The sequence below is a fragment of the Bombina bombina genome, chromosome 3 (genome assembly GCF_027579735.1).
Source record: "Bombina bombina isolate aBomBom1 chromosome 3, aBomBom1.pri, whole genome shotgun sequence".
Taxonomy (NCBI): domain Eukaryota; kingdom Metazoa; phylum Chordata; class Amphibia; order Anura; family Bombinatoridae; genus Bombina; species Bombina bombina.
Genome location: NC_069501.1, coordinates 42,567,375 through 42,591,350, shown reverse-complemented (window position 1 = coordinate 42,591,350; position 23,976 = coordinate 42,567,375). Strand labels below are relative to the sequence as shown.

At 41.0% G+C, this 23,976-nt stretch overlaps 1 protein-coding gene across 1 annotated transcript in view; it reads left to right on the top strand.

Moving 5' to 3' along the window:
* Positions 1 to 23,976, top strand: part of POLQ (DNA polymerase theta) — a 444,612-nt gene that overhangs the window by 175,376 nt on the left and 245,260 nt on the right. The window contains exon 18 of the mRNA XM_053705140.1: positions 4,773 to 4,975. Coding sequence (XP_053561115.1) covers positions 4,773 to 4,975 — 203 coding nt within the window. The remainder of the gene's footprint in view (positions 1 to 4,772; positions 4,976 to 23,976) is intronic.

Genomic DNA, 23,976 nt, shown 5'->3' with positions numbered 1-23,976 from the left:
CAGTTAGTTCCTTAAAGGGTCAGATTTCTGCTCTGTCTATTCTTTTGCACAAGCGTCTGGCGGATGTTCCAGGCGTTCAGGCGTTTTGTCAGGCTTTAGTTAGAATCAAGCCTGTGTTTAAACCTGTTGCTCCGCCATGGAGTTTAAATTTAGTTCTTAAAGTTCTTCAAGGGGTTCAGTTTGAACCTCTGCATTCCATAGATATCAAGCTTTTATCTTGGAAAGTTCTGTTTCTGGTAGCTATCTCTTCGGCTCGAAGAGTTTCAGAGTTATCTGCCTTGCAGTGTGATTCCCCTTATCTGATCTTCCATGCAGATAAGGTAGTTTTGCGTACAAAACCTGGGTTTCTTCCTAAGGTGGTATCTAATAAGAATATAAATCAGGAGATTGTTGTTCCGTCACTGTGTCCTAATCCTTCTTCAAAGAAAGAACGTCTTTTACACAATCTTGACGTGGTTCGTGCTTTAAAGTTTTATTTACAAGCTACTAAAGATTTTCGTCAAACATCTGCATTGTTTGTTGTCTACTCTGGACAGAGGAAAGGTCAAAAGGCTTCAGCAACTTCTCTTTCTTTTTGGTTAAGAAGTATAATCCGCTTAGCTTATGAGACTGCTGGCCAGCAGCCTCCTGAAAGAATTACAGCTCATTCCACTAGAGCGGTGGCTTCCACATGGGCTTTTAAAAATGAGGCTTCTGTGGAACAGATTTGTAAGGCGGCGACTTGGTCTTCGCTTCATACTTTTTCTAAATTCTACAAATTTGATACTTTTGCTTCTTCTGAGGCTATTTTTGGGAGAAAGGTCTTACAGGCAGTGGTGCCCTCCGTTTAAGCGCCTGCCTTTTCCCTCCCTTCACCCGTGTCCTATAGCTTTGGTATTGGTATCCCACAAGTAATGGAGGAATCCGTGGACTGGATACACCTTACAAGAGAAAACAAAATTTATGCTTACCTGATAAATTTATTTCTCTTGTGGTGTATCCAGTCCACAGCCCGCCCTGTCATTTTAAGGCAGGTGTTTTTTATTTTTATACTACAGTCACCACTGCACCCTATAGTTTCTCCTTTCTCTTGCTTGTCTTCGGTCGAATGACTGGAGGTGGCAGTTAGGGGAGGAGCTATATAGACAGCTCTGCTGTGGGTGATCCTCTTGCAGCTTCCTGTTGGGAAGGAGAATATCCCACAAGTAATGGATGAATCCGTGGACTGGATACACCACAAGAGAAATAAATTTATCAGGTAAGCATAATTTTTTTTGTTTTTTCCAAGGAGAATCTAAATACCAATTTTCACGCCTGTAACATCGTTGGTTTTTGGCATATAGGTATCCTCATAAATCACTCATAGTGTATTTCTGTTATCAATAATAGAAGCTAAGGTAGTAAGAAAATCACTCACAATTGTGTTGGCACTTCTGGGACAGTAAGGTGCATATAGAGCGGACTGATACTTGTAGTGGTCAGCACACTGACTGGTACCCCCTTGCTGTGGATCGTGAGTCAAAGACTCCTCCTGCGATGAACCTTGCGTGGGCGCTGATCCCTCCCCTCTTTTAAGCCTGAGGATTCACAATCGGCAGGTATCTCCAAGAACTGATTGCAGACAGCAAGCATTGTTTCCTTCTAGATCTACTTATTTGGAACTTTGTTGGACATTGCTCTAACTTTTGTGTCACACACTTTTGGTTATTACTGTAGTGAATCTCAATATGTTGTCACCTTTTTAGTTATTTATTTTTTATGTGTGGAATAGACAGTGTTACGCATTTGTTATTTTATATGGCCAGAACGCCCCCTTTAGGGTTATTCGTCAGACGACCGTTTTATATATATATATATATTGCTATCCAAAGCACAAATTAAATGCATAATTTAACATAAATGTATTTGATGATAATTTGTGCAATAAAGATGTAACATTTTAAAATTTTAGCTGGTTGGTCAATAAAATCAGCCAGGTGGTGCACACGCTAAAAAGATCCTGGGTAGAACACTCACATACACACACATATATAAATACAGTTACAAGAAAGTGTGTGAACCTTTTAGAATCACCAGGAGTTCTGCATAGATTACTCATTAAAGATGGTCTGATAGTCTGATCTTCAGCTAAGTCTCAGTTACAGACACAATCTGGCTAAACTAAAAACACCCAATCAGTTATACTTTTCTAATTTTTATTGAAGTCATTGAGTAATCTTAAAGTGCAGGCTTGAAAATGTAAATAATCCTCTGTGCTAACTTCTCTAAAAGCTATTTGGAGTCAGGTGTTTCAATTAAAGGCATAGTAAACCCCAACATTTTCTTTTGATTCAGATAGAACATACAATTTTAAACAACTTTTCAATTTAATTCTATTATCAAATTTTCTTCATTCTCTTGTTATCCATTGCTGAAGGGACAGCAATGCACTACTGACAGGATGCTGAAAATATCTATTTAGCCAATCACAAGAGACAAATGTGTGCAGGCACCAATTAGCAGCAGCTCCCACTAGTGTATGATATGTGCATATTCATTTTTTAACAAGGGATACCAAGAGAACGAAGCACATTTGAAAATAGAAGTGAATTTAAGTGTCTTAACATGACATGCTCTATCTGATTATGCAAGTTTAATTTTGACTTTCCTATCCCTTTGAGGAGATGAGATTAGAAGTGGTGTTTGCCCTTTACATAAAGGCACACAAAGCCTGGTTATGGACAAATCTGTTACTCTCAAGAAATATTGGTTAGTGTGAACCATGCCTTTATCTTAACTTTAATAGGATGCATTATATAGATCCAGACCTGGAAAAGATTAGAAAACCATTGCTAAATACTTGGTTGTTCATCAGTTTATCGTAAGACAAAGCGCTCCATTTAAGAAGCTGCGAATGCAGCTTTGGAGCAACTTCGCAGAGTGAGCCTGCAGCCAATAATTAAGAAGTAATCGTCATACCCACTACGCCACTGCATTTATCAATCCCCCTGGACTTCTCAGACTGGGGTATTGGCGAGCAGGGGCGGCATATTGCTGCCCGCTAGCTACAATGACTAGGAATGTCCATTCTTGTCTATCCGGCTGTTAGTAAATGGAGGCTATACTTTTTAGAAATGGAGACAATTCAGGACTGTTGCTACTCTCCCTAGAAGTGGGCACCCTGCAAAGATCACTCCAATAGCACAACGGGTAATCCTGAAATTGGTGAACCTAAATGTAACCCGCAAAAGACCTGCAGAAATCTCTACAAACTGTGAAAAGTCTTTATTCATGTTTCCACTATCAGAAAAACACTGAACAATAATGGTGTTCATGGAAGGACAACACCAAGGAAACCACTGCTGTGTAAAACAACAAACTGCGGCATGACTCAGGTTTGCCAAAGACCACCTAGTGTGCCACTTGTGGTGAAATGTGCTGTGGACAGATGAGACAAAATTGCTCAGTGCTATGGGTGGGTGGTGGGGGGGAGAACACAGCACACTATCAGCAAAACCTTATCCCAATTGTGAAGCCTGGTGGAGAGAGAATCATTGCATCTTGGTTTGGGGCTGATCTGCTGCCTCAGGGCCTGGGCTCCTTGCAGTAATTGAGCGAGCAATGAATTTAAAAGTGTATCTAGACATTTGCCAGGAGAATGTCAGGGCAGCAATTCATGACCTCAAGCTAAAGAGTTTGGGTGATGCTACACAACCTAAAGCACACAAGGGAATTAACTAAAGAATGGCTGAAAAAGATGACTTGAGTATTGGAATGACAACTTATCACTTTTTCTCACAGAGATTCTTATATTTTCGACTTTTTACAAGAAGCTGCATAACCTTCAAGTTAATTAAAGGGACACTAAACCCACATTTTTTCTTTCATGATTCAGATAGAGCAGCAATTTTATGCAACTTTCTAATTTACTCCTATTATCAAATTTTCTTCGTTCTCTTGCTATCTTTATTTGAAAAGCAGGAATGTGATGCATATAGGGACTGGCCCATTTTTGGTTGAGAACCTGGGTTATGCTTGCTTATTGGTGGGTAAATGTAAGCCTCCAATAAGCAAGCTCTATTCATGGTGCTGAACCTAAAATGGGCTGACTGCTAAGATTTTCATTTCTGTTTTTAAAATAAAGATAGCAAGAGAACGAAGAAAAATTGCTAATAGGAGTAAATTAGAAAGTTGCTTACAATTTCATGCTCTGTCTGAATCATGAAAGAGAAAATTTGGGTTCAGTGTCCCTTTTACATTTCAACAGGTTGCTGCCAGCACTTGTTACTGTTTCTACTTTCACGCCAGTGTTTTGGATGGCCAATTGGTCTTTTTGAATCTCTAGTAGATTTAAATTCAGCTGCGTGGTTTATTAAAGGGACAGTAATGACAAAATTAAACGTTCATGATTCAGAGCTTTACAATTGAATTATGTTGTCTAATTGGCTTTGTTCTCTTTGATAGTAGAAGTAATTTGGAAATGTGTTTACAATTGTATACTCTATCTGAATGATAAACATTACAAACATTATTGCAGACACCACCCGCTAGAAATATACCAGGAATTCAAAAAGACCAATCCCAAGCATTGCTGCAAACACAACTGCAATATAGAGCTCAAGACACGTGCATGCTCCTGTGCCTACCCCAGTATGCTCTGATGGAACAATGCAGGTTTTAGCAAACGAGGCCAAGAGAAAGATGTGAATGTGATAATAATAGCAAACTGGAACTTATCTGTTATATTTATCTCAATTATGAAAGTGTTATTTTGACTTCCTATTAACCTGTTTAATACTTCTCTGCCTCTCTAGACCTGAGCTCTAGCTTGGCTCCTCCTCCTCTGGACCAGAACCTGTCGGTGAAGGACCGGCTTTGGCATCTTCAGTCTGTCCTGCAGCAGATACATAACCCAGGCGTGCATCGAACCACTGTCCTCTACAACTTCATAGAGCAGTACAAGAGCCTTCTGTTGGCGTGCAAAGTCTCTCTGGCCGGGCAGTTCGAGGACCCAAAGGTTTTTTTTGACTTCCTTAATAATTAAATCGCATTAAGAAATATTGTACAATATTAATGCAAGAGACTTCTAATATCTTTCAGTAGGCAACCATCAAAGCATTTATATTTTATTCAGAATTTATAGCCGTCTGTTGCTGGGTAATCTCAAGTAATTGCAGAATATAAAAAGCCAGAGTACTTGTGGGATTTTACTTGTATTTTAAATGCACTTTGAAGATCAGCTAACTTTGAGAATAAGTATTTTGTGACGCACTCAATTGTGATGTTAGATTGTGAACACAATTAAAGGGATATTTTAATTTATTAACAAAATGCTAATTTATTAGATCAGCTTATTTTTAAGCCACTATTTAGATAAGTAGGATGAGAGCAACTGTTTCATTGGATACGTGTGTATGCCACTCCTGATTGGTTTAGCAGCCGTGTCCTTCTCAGGAGTGACAGTGCATTGCACCGGGGAGTGCAGCTTTGCAGGAATTAATACAAAGGGCCCGATTTCTTAAATACTCGCTGGCATGGAGAGAAATCATAATTTCTTTCATGTAATTAGCAAGAGTCCATAAGCTAGTGACGTATGGGATATACATTCCTACCAGGAGGGGCAAAGTTTCCCAAACCTCAAAATGCCTATAAATACACCCCTCACCACACCCACAAATCAGTTTTACAAACTTTGCCTCCTATGGAGGTGGTGAAGTAAGTTTGTGCTAGATTCTACGTTGATATGCTCTCCGCAACAGGTTGGAGCCCGGTTTTCCTCTCAGCGTGCAGTGAATGTCAGAGGGATGTGAGGAGAGTATTGCCTATTTGAATGCAATGATCTCCTTCTACGGGGTCTATTTCATAAGGTTCTCTGTTATCGGTCGTAGAGATTCATCTCTTACCTCCCTTTTCAGATCGACGATATACTCTTATATATACCATTACCTCTGCTGATTTTCGTTTCAGTACTGGTTTGGCTTTCTACAACATGTAGACGAGTGTCCTGGGGTAAGTAAGTCTTATTTTCTGTGACACTCTAAGCTATGGTTGGGCGCTTTTTTTATAAAGTTCTAAATATATGTATTCAAACATTTATTTGCCTTGACTCAGGATGTTCAACATTCCTTATTTTCAGACAGTCAGTTTCATATTTGGGATGATGCATTTGAATCAATCATTTTTTCTTACCTTAAAAAATTTGACTTTTTCCCTGTGGGCTGTTAGGCTCGCGGGGGCTGAAAATGCTTCATTTTATTGCGTCATTCTTGGCGCAGACTTTTTTGGCGCAAAAAATCTTTTCTGTTTCCGGCGTCATACGTGTCGCCGGAAGTTGCGTCATTTTTGACGTTCTTTTGCGCCAAATGTGTCGGCGTTCCGGATGTGGCATCATTTTTGGCGCCAAAAGCATTTAGGCGCCAAATAATGTGTGCGTCTTATTTGGCGCTAAAAAAATATGGGCGTCGCTTTTGTCTCCACATTATTTAAGTCTCATTTTTCATTGCTTCTGGTTGCTAGAAGCTTGTTCTTTGGCATTTTTTCCCATTCCTGAAACTGTCATTTAAGGAATTTGATCAATTTTGCTTTATATGTTGTTTTTTCTCTTACATATTGCAAGATGTCTCATGTTGCATCTGAGCCAGAAGATACTTCAGGAAAATCGCTGCCTGATGCTGGAACTACCAAAGCTAAGTGTATCTGCTGTAAACTTTTGTTAGCTGTTCCTCCAGCTGTTGTTTGTATTAAATGTCATGACAAACTTGTTAATGCAGAAAATATTTCCTTTAGTAAAATACCATTACCTGTTGCAGTTCCATCAACATCTAATGTTCAGAGTGTTCCTGATAACATAAGAGATTTTGTTTCTGAATCTATTAAGAAGGCTATGTCTGTTATTCCTCCTTCTAGTAAACATAAAAAGTCTTTTAAAACTTCTCTTTATCCAGATGAATTTTTAAATGAACATCATCATTCTGATTCTAATGATTCTTCTGGTTCAGAGGATTCTGTTTCAGAGGTTGATGCTGATAAATCTTCATATTTATTTAAAATGGAATTTATTCGTTCTTTATTTAAAGAAGTCCTAATTGCATTAGAAATTGAGGATTCTGGTCCTCTTGATACTAAATCTAAACGTTTAGATTAGGTCTTTAAATCTCCTGTAGTTATTCCAGAAGTTTTTCCTGTTCTTGTGCTATTTCTGAAGTAATTTCCAGGGAATGGAATAAATTGGGTAAGTCATTTACTCCTTCTAAACGTTTTAAGCAATTATATCCTGTGCCGTCTGACAGATTAGAGTTTTGGGACAAAATCCCTAAAGTTGATGGGGCTATCTATACCCTTGCTAAACGTACTACTATTCCTACGGCAGATGGTACTTCCTTTAAGGATCCTTTAGATAGGAAAATTGAATCCTTTCTAAGAAAAGCTTATTTGTGTTCAGGTAATCTTCTTAGACCTGCTATATCTTTGGCGGATGTTGCTGCAGCTTCAACTTTTTGGTTGGAAACTTTAGCGCAACAAGTAACAGATCATGATTCTCATAACATTATTATACTTCTTCAACATGCTAATAATTTTATCTGTGATGCCATTTTTGATATTATCAGAGTTGATGTCAGGTTTATGTCTCTAGCTATTTTAGCTAGAAGAGCTTTATGGCTTAAAACTTGGAATGCTGATATGTCTTCTAAATCGACTCTACTTTCCTTTTCTTTCCAGGGTAATAAATTATTTGGTTCTCAGTTGGATTCTATTATCTCAACTGTTACTGGTGGGAAAGGAACTTTTTTACCACAGGATAAAAAATCTAAGGGTAAAAACAGGGCTAATAATCGTTTTCGTTCCTTTCGTTTCAACAAAGAACAAAAGCCTTTATCCTTCATTCTCAGGAGCAGTTTCAGTTTGGAAACCATCTCCAGTCTGGAATAAATCCAAGCCTTCTAGAAAAGCAAAACCAGCTTCTAAGTCCTGCAAAGAGATTCTTTCTTTCCCGTGTCCCAGTAAACCCAGCGAAAGCTCAAGCATTTCTGAAATGGGTTTCAGATCTAGAGTTGGTTGGAGTAATTATGCCAGTTCCAGTTCTGGAACAGGGGCTGGGGTTTTATTCAAATCTCTTCATTGTACCAAAGAAGGAGAATTCCTTCAGACCAGTTCTGGATCTAAAAATATTGAATCGTTATGTAAGGATACCAACATTCAAAATGGTAACTGTAAGGACTATCCTGCCTTTTGTTCAACAAGGGCATTATATGTCTACAATAGATTTACAGGATGCATATCTGCATATTCCGATTCATCCAGCGCACTATCAGTTTCTGAGATTCTCTTTCCTAGACAAGCATTACCAGTTTGTGGCTCTGCCGTTTGGCCTAGCAACAGCTCCAAGAATTTTTACAAAAGTTCTCGGTGCCCTTCTATCTGTAATCAGAGAACAGGGTATTGTGGTATTTCCTTATTTGGACGATATCTTGGTACTTGCTCAGTCTTCACATTTAGCAGAATCTCATACGAATCGACTTTTGTTGTTTCTTCAAAATCATGGTTGGAGGATCAATTCACTAAAAAGTTCATTGATTCCTCAGACAAGGGTAACCTTTTTGGGTTTCCAGATAGATTCAGTGTCCATGACTCTGTCTTTGACAGACAAGAGACGACTAAAATTGATTTCAGCTTGTCGAAACCTTCAGTCACAATCATTCCCTTCGGTAGCCTTATGCATGGAAATTCTAGGTCTTATGACTGCTGCATCGGACGCAATCCCCTTTGCTCGTTGTCACATGCGACCTCTTCAGCTCTGTATGCTGAACCAATGGTGCAGGGATTACACAAAGATATCTCAATTAATATCTTTAAAACCGATTGTACGACACTCTCTGACGTGGTGGACAGATCACCATTGTTTAGTTCAGGGGGCTTCTTTTGTTCTTCCGACCTGGACTGTAATTTCAATAGATGCAAGTCTTACAGGCTGGGGAGCTGTGTGGGGGTCTCTGACAGCACAAGGGGTTTGGGAATCTCAGGAGGTGAGATTACCGATCAATATTTTGGAACTCCGTGCAATTTTTAGAGCTCTTCAGTCTTGGCCTCTTCTGAAGAGAGAATCGTTCATTTGTTTTCAGACAGACAATGTCACAACTGTGGCATACATCAATCATCAAGGAGGGACTCACAGTCCTCTGGCTATGAAAGAAGTATCTCGAATTCTGGTTTTGGCGGAATCCAGCTCCTGTCTAATCTCTGCGGTTCATATTCCAGGAATAGACAATTGGGAAGCGGATTATCTCAGTCGCCAAACGTTGCATCCGGGCGAATGGTCTCTTCACCCAGAGGTATTTCTTCAGATTGTTCAAATGTGGGAACTTCCAGAAATAGATCTGATGGCTTCTCATCTAAACAAGAAACTTCCCAGGTATCTGTCCAGATCCCGGGATCCTCAGGCGGAGGCAGTGGATGCTTTATCACTTCCTTGGAAGTATCATCCTGCCTATATCTTTCCGCCTCTAGTTCTTCTTCCAAGAGTAATCTCCAAGATTCTGAAGGAATGCTCGTTTGTTCTGCTGGTAGCTCCAGCATGGCCTCACAGGTTTTGGTATGCGGATCTTGTCCGGATGGCCTCTTGCCAACCGTGGACTCTTCCGTTAAGACCAGACCTTCTGTCGCAAGGTCCTTTTTTCCATCAGGATCTCAAATCCTTAAATTTAAAGGTATGGAGATTGAACGCTTGATTCTTGGTCAAAGAGGTTTCTCTGACTCTGTGATTAATACTATGTTACAGGCTCGTAAATCTGTATCTAGAGAGATATATTATAGAGTCTGGAAGACTTATATTTCTTGGTGTCTTTCTCATCATTTTTCCTGGCATTCTTTTAGAATTCCGAGAATTTTACAGTTTCTTCAGGATGGTTTAGATAAAGGTTTGTCCGCAAGTTCCTTAAAAGGTCAAATCTCTGCTCTTTCTGTTCTTTTTCACAGAAAGATTGCTAATCTTCCTGATATTCATTGTTTTGTACAAGCCTTGGTTCATATAAAACCTGTCATTAAGTCAATTTCTCCTCCTTGGAGTTTGAATTTGGTTCTGGGGGCTCTTCAAGCTCCTCCGTTTGAACCTATGCATTCATTGGACATTAAATTACTTTCTTGGAAAGTTTTGTTCCTTTTGGCCATCTCTTCTGCCAGAAGAGTCTCTGAATTGTCTGCTCTTTCTTGTTGGTCTCCTTTTCTGATTTTTCATCAGGATAAGGCAGTGTTGCGAACTTCTTTTGAATTTTTACCTAAGGTTGTGAATTCCAACAACATTAGTAGAGAAATTGTAGTTCCTTCATTATGCCCTAATCCTAAGAATTCTAAGGAGAAATCATTGCATTCTTTGGATGTTGTTAGAGCTTTGAAATATTATGTTGAAGCTACGAAATCTTTTCGTAAGACTTCTAGTCTATTTGTTATCTTTTCCGGTTCTAGAAAAGGCCAGAAAGCTTCTGCCATTTCTTTGGCATCTTGGTTGAAATCTTTAATTTATCATGCCTATGTTGAGTCGGGTAAAACTCCGCCTCAGAGGATTACAGCTCATTCGACTAGGTCAGTTTCTACTTCCTGGGCGTTTAAGAATGAAGCTTCGGTTGATCAGATTTGCAAAGCAGCAACTTGGTCTTCTTTGCATACTTTTACTAAATTCTACCATTTTGATGTGTTTTCTTCTTCTGAAGCAGTTTTTGGTAGAAAAGTACTTCAGGCAGCTGTTTCAGTTTGAATCTTCTGCTTATGTTTTCATTTAAACTTTATTTTGGGTGTGGATTATTTTCAGCAGGAATTGGCTGTCTTTATTTTATCCCTCCCTCTCTAGTGACTCTTGCGTGGATAGATCCACATCTTGGGTAGTCATTATCCCATACGTCACTAGCTCATGGACTCTTGCTAATTACATGAAAGAAAACATAATTTATGTAAGAACTTACCTGATAAATTCATTTCTTTCATATTAGCAAGAGTCCATGAGGCCCACCCTTTTTTTGTGGTGGTTATGATTTTTTTTATAAAGCACAATTATTCCAATTCCTTATTTTTTTTTTTTTATTTTTTTTTTAATTTTTTTTTTATTGAGGTTTGAAAAAGGCTTACAAAATTCTTGAAATCAAGATAACATTTAAACAAAACAATATCGAAATACAATCTTAACAGAGTTTATCGTGCCTTACAGTCTTCGAGCCTTCTAGGGTTCGGAGGGGGCCTCTTTTGGGTCCCTTTGTCTTCATAAAACAATAAAAAGGCTCTCACAGAGAATAAGAGACCACTTATGGATCCCATTCATGAAACCTCATTTTTCCAATAAGTATTGTAAATAATTTAGTTAAACTATAGAAAAGGGGTTAAAAAAGATAATAGGGGAGGAGGAACAAGGGGAAGGGTAAGGGGTTAGTGTTGCTGTGCTTATTGAGATAGTTATCGACAGTTTTTTCCTTTTGGATAAAGCAAATTGACTCGTTTAGGATTCTATTTAGACAGTTAGGGTTTCATGGGGCTGGCGATGTGTGTGTGTTTCCCACCTTATCCGTGTTTTTTGGGTGTGACTAGGTCGCTTTATTGTAGTTCGTTTTGTTTACGCGTGGTTAGTGTGGAGTGTTATAGTTTAAGGTAGTGTTCCCATAGTGCTGTCATTTCAGCATATGTCTCCATTTTGGCGTATTTAACAAAATAATACTCCTCTAGGTCCAGAAATTCTGATACTCTCTTAGTCCAAAGCAATGTGGAGGGGACCTCCTTGCTTCTCCAGTTTCTAGCCAGTAGGTATCTAGCACTATTATTCATGATGTAAAAAAGTTTGAGGCGATGTTTCTGTTTAATATGGGGAGGTCTACTTAGTAGCCAGATTGAAGGGTCTAGAGGGAATTGGGTATCAAGGACTTTTTCTATTTCTCTGATTATATCTCTCCAGTAGTTTTGGACCACATTGCACCACCACCACATGTGAGCCAGGTTGCCACAGCTATGTCCACATCTCCAGCATTGCTTGGATGTGTTGCGGTATAGTCGGTGTAGTTTAGTCGGGGAAAGGTACCATCTGTGTAAGATTTTTAAATTGATTTCCTGCATGGAGAGTGAAATTGATGTTTTCGTGATATTTTGAAAGATTAGTGTGCTGGTGTGGGGTAAGATTGTTATACCTAGTTCGTCTTCCCATTTTTCTAGGAAGGGAGGGGTTTGGCCAGGAGAGTTTTGTGTTAATATTCTATAAATTAGTGCGAGAGAGTGTGATATTGGAGGAGTTCTTATGCATAGTTTCTCAAAGTTGGTTAATGGTCGAACCATGTTTCTAGAGTGTTCGTGTGTTGTTATGAAGTGATGAACGCGGGCATATTGGAACCAGTTTTGGAAAAGAGTATAACCCTTGTCAATCAGTTCCGCCTGTGGTAGTAGTTTTTCATTTGATATAATATAGTGAATATGGATATCCCTATAGTATGAACCCGGAGTGTCTGTTGTTATGGGTGTTCCTAGTGTGAATTGGCCATTATCTATAATTGAGGTTAGTGGAGAAGGTTTAGATGATATGTAGGTGTGGGTAGCTATTGTGATTTCCCATATTTTATACGTTTCTGTGGTCAGATGAGAGTTATAATTAAGCTTTGTAGTTGGTTTGTTAAGATTCCAGCATTGTTTTCCTAGGTGTGGGTTGTTTGATATTGAGTGTTCTAATTGAACCCATCTTTTATGTTCATAATGTATACACCAGTCAACTATCCTTTGTAAGAATATGGCTTGTCGGTACTTTGATATGTTAGGTATGCCTAGTCCTCCTTGGAGTTTTGGGGTTTGCATGATGTTTTTATTTATCCTGGGGGGGCGGCGGCGCCAGACAAAGTCACTAAATGCTTTCTGTAAGGTGGGAATGTAGTTTTTAGGGATCGGGATTGGTAGGGCCTGCATTATATATAATAGTCGTGGGAATATATTCATTTTGAGAACATTTATTTTGCCCAGCCAGGAGAGCTTTTTGGAGAGCCAGGATGATAGATCCCTAATAATTGTTTTTTGTATTGGTATATAGTTTTGTGTGTAGGTTTGTTCGATAGAAGTGGTTAGTTGTATTCCTAGGTAGTGTAGGGAGTGGGTTCGCCATGTAAATGGCATTAGGGTTTTGATATGTGCTAGAGCTGTGTCGGTTAAGTTAATATTTAAGGCTTCGGATTTGGAAACATTTATAGAAAAGTTGGATAGTGACTGGAAGATTTGGAATTCCTGTAAGAGGGGGGTTATTGAATTTTCGGGGTTTGCTAACGTGAATAAGATGTCGTCGGCAAACAGAGACATTACGTATGTTTGTGTTCCTACCTGTATTCCGCTAATTGAGGGGTTTTGCCTGTTCTTTGTGGCTAAGGTTTCTATGAAGCAGGCGAACAATAAGGGAGATAGGGGGCAACCTTGCCTTGTGCCGTTGGTTATGTTGAAGGATTTGGATAGTGTGCCATTGATAAGTAATTTTGCGTTGGGGTGAGAGTATAAGGCAAAAATTCTGGTAATGATCTTAGGTCCGAGACCCAATTTAGTTAAGGTGGCTTTAAGGAAATCCCAGCCAACACGGTCAAAGGCCTTTTCGGCGTCTATTGACAGAAGGATCTCTGGGACCTCCTTATCTTGCATGTATTGAATTAGATTGAGGGCCCTGACCGTGTTGTCTTTCGCCTCGCGTCTAGGGACGAACCCCACCTGATCCTGATGGATCAGATCTGGTAATACCAGATTCATTCTGTTAGCTAATATCTTTGCAAATATTTTTACGTCTGAGTTAATTAGTGAGATAGGGCGAAAGTGAGAGGGGTGTTCTAATTATTTATTGGGCTTAGGGAGGAGAATGATGTGGGCTTCTAACAGTGTAGGGGAGAATTGTTTAGATTCATCAATGTATTGGAAAAATGAGGTAATGTGGGGGAGTAATTCTTCCTGGAATGTCTTGTAATATCGATTGCTAAAACCGTCTGGCCCTGGAGATTTCCCAGATGGGAGGTCTTTAATTGCTAGTTTGATTTCTTCTGCTGTTATGGCGTCCTCTAGTTGGTTTTGTTGGTTAGTGGTAAGATGGGGTAAATGAAGGGATGAGAGGTATGTATTTATGTCGTCAAATAGGGCTGTTTGTGGGGTCGCTGGATTGCCAGGGTTGGAGCGCAAGTTATATAGTTTTTGAAAGTATGTCCTAAAGGTGTTCGTAATAGCCTGGGTTGAAAAGTGTGATGTATTGTTATCGTCCTTGATGTGTAGGATGTAGTTTTTTTTTTGTTTTACTCTGAGGTAACGAGCAAGGGATCTACCTGATTTGTTGCGGCCTTCGTAGTTCGCTTGTTGTAAGCGGAGTGCTTGACGTTTGTGTTCCTTATTTAGGTAGAGTGCTAGTTTATCTTTTTCAGCTTGGATAGATAGTAGGAGGTCGTGGTCAGTCGGGCAGCGTTTGTGTTGGGTTTCTAATTTGTCAATTTCTGAAAGAAGTGTTGATAGAAATGCTTGCTTTTGTTTGTTAATGGAGGCCTTAATGGCCATAAGTTCGCCCCGAATTACGCATTTGTGGGCTTCCCATATATTTAATTGGGACGTGTCTTCTGTAGAGTTATGGGTAAAGTATTCCGATATGGATTTGGATATTTGTTGGGATATTATAGGGTCGGAAAGGAGCTGTTCATCCAATCTCCATATATAGTCGTGTATAGGTTTAGACGGCCATATTAATGTACCTAGTACTGATGCATGGTCCGACCATGTTATGGGGGTAATTTGGGTAGATGTAAATAGTGACAGGCCTGTGACGTCAGTGAAAATATAGTCAATTCTAGAGTATTGCTTTTAAGGGTGTGAGTAGAAGGTATAGTCTTCCTTGTTAGGGAGGTGGGTTCTCCATAAGTCTTGTGCTGTTAATTTCTTCAATGAGGTGAGTGTACGAGTTATCTGTGAAGTAGGGACTGAGGAATTAGAGGAGGAGCAATCCAGAGGTGGGTTAAGCGGCATGTTAAGGTCTCCGCAGATTATTAAGACTCCTTTTTGGTGTTCTAGAATAAGATTAGTTATATTGCTAATAAATGTGGCTTGCTTTGTATTAGGGGTGTAGATAGATACTAACGTGACTGGGCGGCCATATAGTAAGCCTATTAGAATAATATATCTTCCAGCTTTGTCTCTAATGATTTTAATTTCTTTAAAAGGGACATTTTTCTTTATCAGTATTCCCACTCCATGTTTTTTAGATTTAGGATGGGAGGCATAAAAGCAGGTTCCAAATTTGAGGGTAAATGTGAGGGGTTCCCTTCCTTTGCGAAAGTGTGTTTCCTGGAGAAACAGTAGGTCTGACTTGTATCTATTAACATCTCTCAAGGCCTGAGTTCTTTTTGAGGGGATATTGAGTCCCTTTGCATTTATAGATTGAATCCGTATTAAGTTGGTGGGTGGTTTTCTATGTGAGTGTTCAGCCATTAGAGTAGTGCAAAGTGAGATTATAGTAGTTGTCTATAGAGTATGTTAATTCAATGTTTGTGTAGGAGTCAGTATGATTAGGTAGTTTGTCAAGTGATAGTATTAGTGGTAATTTAACACAGCAGAGGGTAAGGGGGTTAGGTAAGAAGGAAAGAGTGGAAAAAAACATTGGTAAGAGAGATAAGATGTAGAGGAAGCGTTTCCCCTACACTGGCTTAAGTTAACTTTTCACAGCAATCAACAAATTATACTAGTTGTGGTAACTTGACTAGCTTAGCTTGTAAATAAGACATATTGGCCTAGCATGTTAAAGCATATCAACCTATAACAGGCAAACAAGGCAGCCCGATACATTAACATTGGTATGTAGTGCATCATAACGACATTAAACATTAAACATAAGACATTAAGGATCTTCTTAGTATATAACTACCTGTAGTCGAACATCTTGGCTATGATGGTTAGTCAGCAGAGGTAGGTGTTCTATGCATTAAAATGTAAACATTTGTTATTAAGAGAAATAAGGGGGTAAGTAGACATAACGTAACAATATAACTTTGGTGGATTGATATGATAAGAGAAGTGGTATAAACAATTCCCTGTGAGTATTCCTTCTCTGCCTAAGGGTAAAGTCAGGTAAACTCTGGTATCTTCTCAAGCATTAGGCAAAGAGCAAATGTTAGTTTGCATTAGCGAGTTCACAGTGTCTGTCATACAGGTGGGGTATATGACCTTACAGTCACTTGTTACAGGTCTCGCATCGTGAGGGCTCTTGTGGGTAAGAAACATGTGCCTCATTTAGGCTTAGGGTCTTTCACATTTTTCCTGGGTACTTTGGTCCATGACGACCTTTGGGCCTTTGGAGGATCATCTTGTGCGTTGTCTCTGGACGACGCTGCAGGAGAAGGGGGGTCCGGAAAATTAATATTGAGATTTTTAGATAGTGCTTCCAAGTCTTCTGGACCCTTGTAAGCGATAGTTTTGCCATCTTTATGCACCAAGAGGCTAAAGGGGAATCCCCATCGATATTTTATTTTATGTTCTTGCAGGAGGGTTGTGATAAAGCGTAGGTTTCGTCTCCTTTCAATAGTAGCCGGGCTAAGGTCCTGATAGACCTGGATGGAATGGCCTTGGAAGGATATTGATCGTTGGCTACGGGCTTGTTTCCACACTGCTTCTTTTTGGTGAAAGTGAGTGAATTTCAGAATCACATCCCTAGGTGGACTCGGCGGAGTAGGTTTCGGTCTTAGGGCGCGATGGGCCCTCTCAAGGGTTGTTTCACAAGTCTCCAGTGCGGCTCTATTTGTTTGAAAAATTGTAGTAGGTATTCGACTAAGGATTCCTGGGTAACATCCTCAGGTATACCTCGGATGCGCAGATTGCTGCGGCGACTGCGGTTGTCAAGGTCTTCGACCTTTAGTTGTAGTGACTGGATAATGGAGTCCTGACAGCTTAGGCATTGGATGTTATCACTAACTTGTGACTCTAGGTATTCTTGTCCTTCCTCCAGGTATTCAAGTTTAGAGTTCATGTCAGACATATCTTTTCGTAAAGATGAAATCTCATTCTTGATGAATGTTTTCAAATCAGCTATGTCGCTCTTGGAGGGTAAGGAGGCTATATTTTGTTGTATCTGTGAGAGTTGGTCTTGAGGGAGAGGAGCGAGGCTTGTAGTAGGTTGTGATTCCATTATGTTAGGGTTGTCAGGATTTTCCAGCTGGTGAGGTGAATTTTTTTGCGTAGATTTGAAATAGGTGCAGACTGATGGTGATTTTTTAGGTAGTGTTACCTTATGCGGTGCTTTATGTGGTCTAGTAGATCTCCTTGTTGCCATGTGCTAATATTGTGGAGGACGATGAGGCCAATGACTTTGGCCAGAACAGAGTGTCCTGTGTTGGAGCTAGGTGGTCATATAAGGGGAGAGTGCAACGTATTTGTGGAGTGTGTGCTGCAGCTGAGCTATCTTCTTGTTTCTTATTTGTGCTTATGTATATTGACAATGTAAGCCCCCATTAAACAGTCATTTGTTATGATATGATATTGCCAATGTGGATAGGTAAGCAGTTCCAGGTCATGTTTTTACCTGTTTGTATCCCAGTCTGGCCGCCATGGGTATAGCTATGTAGCCGCGTGGTCTTGCGTAGCTGCTGGGGTGCTGTGGTTCGGCTGAACGCGGCAAGAGAGAAGTGACCGCGGCCCTGCTTTAGTCTCGTCCGTATGTTATGGAGCGCGAACTTATAGGTTATTAGGGGTAAACAGTTGTTTTTGTGTTCTCTGCACTGTCGCGCCCCGTATTTGTTGTTGCAGGGCTCAGTCGGTTCAGGTTGCGCAATCAAGATGGCGCTTGTTGTAAATCTGTAAGTCCCGATTTGCAAAGGAATCTGCCGACTTGTTTTTAGTTGTAAGTTTCAGTAAGGAGGTCGTAGAAGTTCCGGTTCGTTTGCTTGCTGCTTTTATGGTTGCCAGAGCAAAATTGCTCCATTTATATGCCAATTGAAGGGGAAAGGCAACGGAGCTCTGTTACAGTGCAGCCATGTTCCTGCACGGCTACGCCCCGCCTCTCCAATTCCTTATTTTTTATGCTTTCGCACTTTTTTCTTATCACCCCACTTCTTGGCTATTCGTTAAACTGATTTGTGGGTGTGGTGAGGGGTGTATTTATAGTCATTTTGAGGTTTGGGAAACTTTGCCCCTCCTGGTAGGAATGTATATCCCATACGTCACTAGCTCATGGACTCTTGCTAATATGAAAGAAATGAATTTATCAGGTAAGTTCTTACATAAATTATGTTTTTACTGATAATTATATTGTAAACTAAGTGTCTCTTACTCACTTAAATATATTAGTGAACTCCTCTTAATGAAATACACAATCTGCCTTTAAAACAATCCCTGATGAACTATTTAATAGAATTCCACTAGACCTGACCGCTTTAGAGAGTCAGACCCATAAGGAGAATCGGACATTAGTTTTAAAAACAAATTAGAGCATTTTACTTGTAAAGAATGTCATGAATTCGGGGTGAGAAAAGCTTTACTTGACAAACATCCTTTCAGCTGGGTTCACGGTGGATTTGATTTAAATCACTAGTCGGTAAGATTCAATTTAAAATCATGGTTTTCTACATAAAGGATTAACTGTTAAAATAGTAGCCGTTACGTTAATAATAATTGACATAGTTTTATTTAACTATAACAATAACATTATATTTCATTTTTATTGCTTGCCCCTCCCTCCTCACACTTAGGTCCTTGTGCAGATCTTTTCTTCTCCAAACAATCTTCTATTCATTGAGCTTTAAAGGGACAGGAACGTCAAAATGAAACTTTCATGATTCAGAAAGAACAGGCAATTTTAAACAATTTTCCAAATTACTTCTCATCTAATTTGCTTTGTTCTCTTGGTATCCTTTGTTGAAAAGCATAACTAGGTAGCTCAGTAACAAATCACTACTGTGAGCTAGCTTCTTGTCACTTGCTCCCCAAGTGTTTAAAGCTAGCTCCCATTGCTGTCCTTTAACAAAGGATACTAAGAGAAGCACATTTGATAAGAGGTTAATCTAAAAATTGTATTCTGTATCATGAAAGTAAACATCTGGGTTTGTTGCTTTAAGGTCTATTTCTCTACTCTGTATGGTTATATTATAAGATTTGTGCTACATTTGTGAAGAAGGGGGTGAGACACATTCACTGTTTGAAACTAGAAAACCCAGAATATGTGATAGCTACATAGAAACAATGCCAACGATGATCTGACGGAATCCTCGGGGAGAGCAGGATCCTGTGAAAGGGTTAATGGAATAAACATTACGGCCTCTTGCTACATAATTACAAACTAATCCTTATTTCAGGATGAATAACTTATGTGTAAAATGTTTCTTAAATACAAAACGATCTTTAGATACATTTTCCCCCAAACATCAATTTATTTTAAAAAATAAAAACATACGATTTAAATTTAATTTATCCACCCTGCGCTGAAAGTCAAGTGATTCAGACAAAACATGAAATGATCTTTCCATATGCTGCAAAGGACAGGTGCACACTGCTGAAATTACCTAGGTATGCTCTTCAGCAAAGTATACCAAGAGAATGAGGTCAATTTGATAACAAGCAAACTGGAACATGTAAAATCACGTGCTCTCTGAATCACTTAAAAAATTACATAAAGTTTTATCCCCAGGAACAACATTTAATTTCAGGCTGCTGTAAAGTTTAGTGTTGCAGGGTGCGCCTGGTGCCTTTGCTGCTCACGCAAGTTACGCAAGGCAAGACTTCGTTTCAGTTTGGGGATAATCTTGCTGTAGTTTGTTTCTGTTCAGTTTTCTAGAGCCTTGTGGCTTAAAGAGACATTAAACACACAATGTTATTTCCCATTAAATTATTAATTTTCTTCTTAAAAGGGAAGAGTCCACAGCTGCATTCATTGCTTTTGGGAATTCAGAACCTGCCCACCAGGAGGAGGCAAAGACACCACAGCCAAAGGCTTAAATACCTCCCTCACTTTCCTCATCCCCTAGTCATTCTTTGCCTTTCGTCACAGGAGGTGGGCAGAGAAGTGTCAGAAGTTCGATAGAGTCTCTTATGGAGGGTAGTACTCTTCGCAATGGGACGGGAGTTTTAAGTAATCCTGTCATTCTCTCAGTGAGGGCTTGGATGAAAGTTAGAGTCCGGAGATGCAGGGAGAGTCTTTCTGCGAAACCATCCCAACTTATTTCAACAACTCCACAAGCATTCAGCGTTGTCCAACTTCGCTTCGCTGCTTGCTTTCTTCTCTCAAGTCCATTGCGGAGGCGGGGCTACTATCCGTCACACTTGAAAGGCCGTGTTCCTGTTCCACGGCGTGGATTCCGGTAAGATCGTTTCATTTTATTTCCCAGTGGGACTCCTTTTATCTTGATAAGGAATCAGGGGTTAATATCTCCTAAGGGGGGTTTTGAACATGTTATATGGTTGTATCTGCAAATTTGTAGCTATACTTAGGCTCACTGCCTTTACGGAACATAACAGCCTTCTTTTAATGACGCAATATTTCCAGTTTGCGCGCCCTTTTTTTGACTAGCACGGTGCACCTTGTGACGGGTGCGGTTACGTTGTTTATTCACTTCCGTATGCTAACTGCGACCGAGAGAGTCTAGCTTGTGGGTTGTCTGGTTCACAGGAGATGGTGAGTGCCCCAGCCATTGGGGGTGTCAAAGGGTGCCAGTTAGTTTTTTGTCATTTTTGTAATCCCAAGGTTATGGAGGATTCTGGTATGTGTGAAACGGGTGCCTCCGATACAGAGGACGTGTCTTGTGATGAATATGAAATGGCCCGGGTAATTAATGCATCAGTTATGTTCTGGGTGCCGTTCTAGAGTACTCTCTTCTCCTGAGTCTGGGATCTTAGAGTGTGTTGAGCCATCCGCCTCCAAGGTTTCTATGACCCGTGAGGCGTGTGCCAAAGACCCTTTCCCGGCTACGCACTTCAGGGGCCCCAATATCGGAGCTGAGGTCTCCAGCAGATCCAGCGAGGGATGATTTCCGTTATAGGCTGGCTCGCCTTCGGGTTCTTTTAAGACATGTTTTGGCAATGTTAGAGGATCCCAGTCCTAGTGGGCAGAGGGATCCAAGCCCTTAGAAGTTGGATGGCAAAATGGATATGATGTTAGGGGATGGAGCTTATCTTCCTTATCTTCATTTTATTTTTTATTTATGTTTTTTCGGTTCCTTTTCTGAGCTTGGGTGAATGTGGCCTCTACTCGGATGGTCCTGTTGTCGTGCTCATTCACCTTGGTGCATTTATCTGATGGGTGCGGCCTTTTATTTTATATGTGATCCGGATGGAGGTGTTTGTTTTTCCTTAAGCTCAGGCCTGTTAGATTTCGTTTTCATGAATGTTCTTCTCTGGATCTGATACTTGCGACTCGTAGTCGCGTGGGTACTCCTGGAGTTGCGCACTTGTAGAATGTTAGAATTTTCATTTTCTAGTTCATTTATTGATCCTTCGTGGCAAAATTTCTTGGACCTTTAGCAGTTCCAGAGTGTTCTTATACCAGGCTTGTACTCGTCAGGCTCTTTTTCAGCTGTTAACAGGGTTCATGTCATCTTCGTGGTGCTGAGGAGGCCAATGTATGGGCTCCGGGCTCGGATCCTACTGATGTATGAGGCCTGTGGTTTATATGCAACTTCTCCGGATGGAGGGTTGTGCGTACCACTCTAAGGGTGGTCAGTTCGGGCTACTTGCCTGGGCTATGATTCTGCTTTTTGCAGACGACTCTAGTTTCTTCAGGTCCCCGGCGACTTAGAACCATTATTTCCATTAAATGGAAGTTGGGAGATGTGTGTGTTACCTGTTTCAGGTGATTAACGTTTTGGTTTTTACTCAAGGTTTTTCCGGAAGCTATCTCTTTAGCCTAGTGCGCACTTTCTTGCGATGGCGGTGCTTCATTCTTCCCCACTTTTGGGGGGATCGTCTGGTCGGGTGTGCGGGCATGTATTTCTCGGTTCCAAGTCATGTTACTCTGGGTGGTGGTGCAGGGGTTCCCTGCCTTCTGTGGGAGTTGCAGCTCCGTTTGTCTGCTCAAGGTAGTTTTCCTTGAATAATAGTCTTTTCAAGCTCTATGACTGTCTTCTATTCCAGCTAATACCCATCGGTTGGACTACAGTCTTTGCCATTTGGGTGTGTTGCGTTCTGGATGTTACGTTAGCCTTGGGGCTTGTCGGTAGCGGTGTCAAGGTTGGGTACAGAGGTCTGCCCTTCGAAGGTCAGGCAGTTGTTCCTTTTTCCTCGATACTCTGTTTGGAGTTTCGTGGGCGGTGCCTTGCGTTACTTCTCTGAGATGGCGATCAGGGCCCTGAGTTATCTTTTTCCTTCGGGTATTGATGTTACCCTGTCTATGTGTGTATCACGTGTTGCCGCTTGCCTACGAGATTCTTTGCAATCCATGGCACTGGTTGCTGATTCTCAGACTATTCAGGAGTCCTTCATGACTCTTGGGTTTAAGGCTATCTAGATCGCCAAGTCTACGGACTTTAGAGGTGCACGCCTCCTTGGAGGAGGCAGTTTATGGTACTCTCGGTGATTGGATTTTTCATTGTCCATTTCGAATACCCTGGCTTTGGTCCACGTCTCTCCATGGATGGGTGTAGACGGTTTGGTTCACACTTGTAGTTGTCCCGTGAGCCCCCTTCGTAGGGGCTGTGGGGCTCTGGGGCTCTGTGAGATGCCTTTGTGACTGTGGCTCAGGCTTTAGGCCGTTCTGATGGGCCCCTATCTGTCTTCTGGTACATTTACGATGTTCCTGTAGACTCCAGGTGCTTTTCAATTGGGTTGGCGATGTGGTCGAAGGGTCTCTCCCCTATGGTAGTTTTTTTTCCTGTTGTTCATTTTCTTCTCTTCCAAAATAGGGCTTGGGTTTTCTGGGTTTTACCTTAGTATCGTGGATTTTCCTGCCTTGCAGGGGATTTTTCCCTTCTTGTGTTTCAGGTTCTTGGTAGAGAAGCTGTGATATAGTGTCTAGCTCCTCCGTTCCTGCAGCAGGAGGCTGAGGGTTTTGCTCCTGTGGGGGCTTACACTTTGTGTATGCTATATATGGATGCTGAGGTTTTGGTGGACTTCTTCCCTTGTCCTTTTTTGCCCACATCTGCGTGTAGGGAGTCTCGTACCCAAGCACTCATGGTAGTATGCCGTTTGTAGCAGCGGTCTAACAGGGGATTTTGTTCCTAGTTGATCCTTCTTTCTGTAGTTTGGGACTCTCTTCGGTCTTTTGACTATCTTTTGGGCTGGGACTGTTTTCCCGGAGGGAAGGTTAGTGATTTGTTACTCTACACAGTGTTGACCATTCTGCTGTTGGCCCTTGCCTTGAGGGAGGACTTTGAATGTCCTTCTTCCAGTGTCTGGTGCCGGGAGGGGCACTTTTTGGAGCCGCTATTCGGTGGGCTGTACGCCCTTGGTGGTTTACAGTTGGAACCATCCACAGCGCTTTGCTTAGCGACGGTGTATCCAGTTACAGCTACTTCCTTTTGTCTGGATGCTAACTAGCTTGACACACCTTTTAGGAGGTTTAAGTTCGCGATTTGAGTTTCTCTGGGTGAGCTCTGTTCTAGCTGCTGGTATATTTATCCTGTTCTTGCTATCTCCGCCTATCTAGCCTACAGATCTAGATATGTTATGGAGCATCGGGGGACTCATGAATTTCCTGGAGTACCTTAGGGTATGGTATGGGATTGGGGGACATGAGGGGTTCCTCTGGTCCTTTTGAGGACATGTTCCCTGTGTATGGATCCTTCTTTTTTGGTCCTTGTGTTCTAGGGAGTTTGTCTCCCTGGGCGTTGCCTTTGTAAAGACAACCATGGGTTGCTTTTTAGGTGTTGAGTGGAAAAAGTTCCTTTGGTTTTCCTGGTCTCAGGTTCCCTTTTTGGGGGCAGATGCGGTCCTTATCTTTAGCCGGGTACCTTCTTGGGTGTCGTGTCCCGTGGGGCAGACACTTTGGAGGTTGTTGTGACCTGATAGACTCTAGGTCTGAGTGGTCTCAAGTTCGGCTTTTCCGGTGGTGTAACTGATGTGCAGTTACCTCCTGGGCTGGGG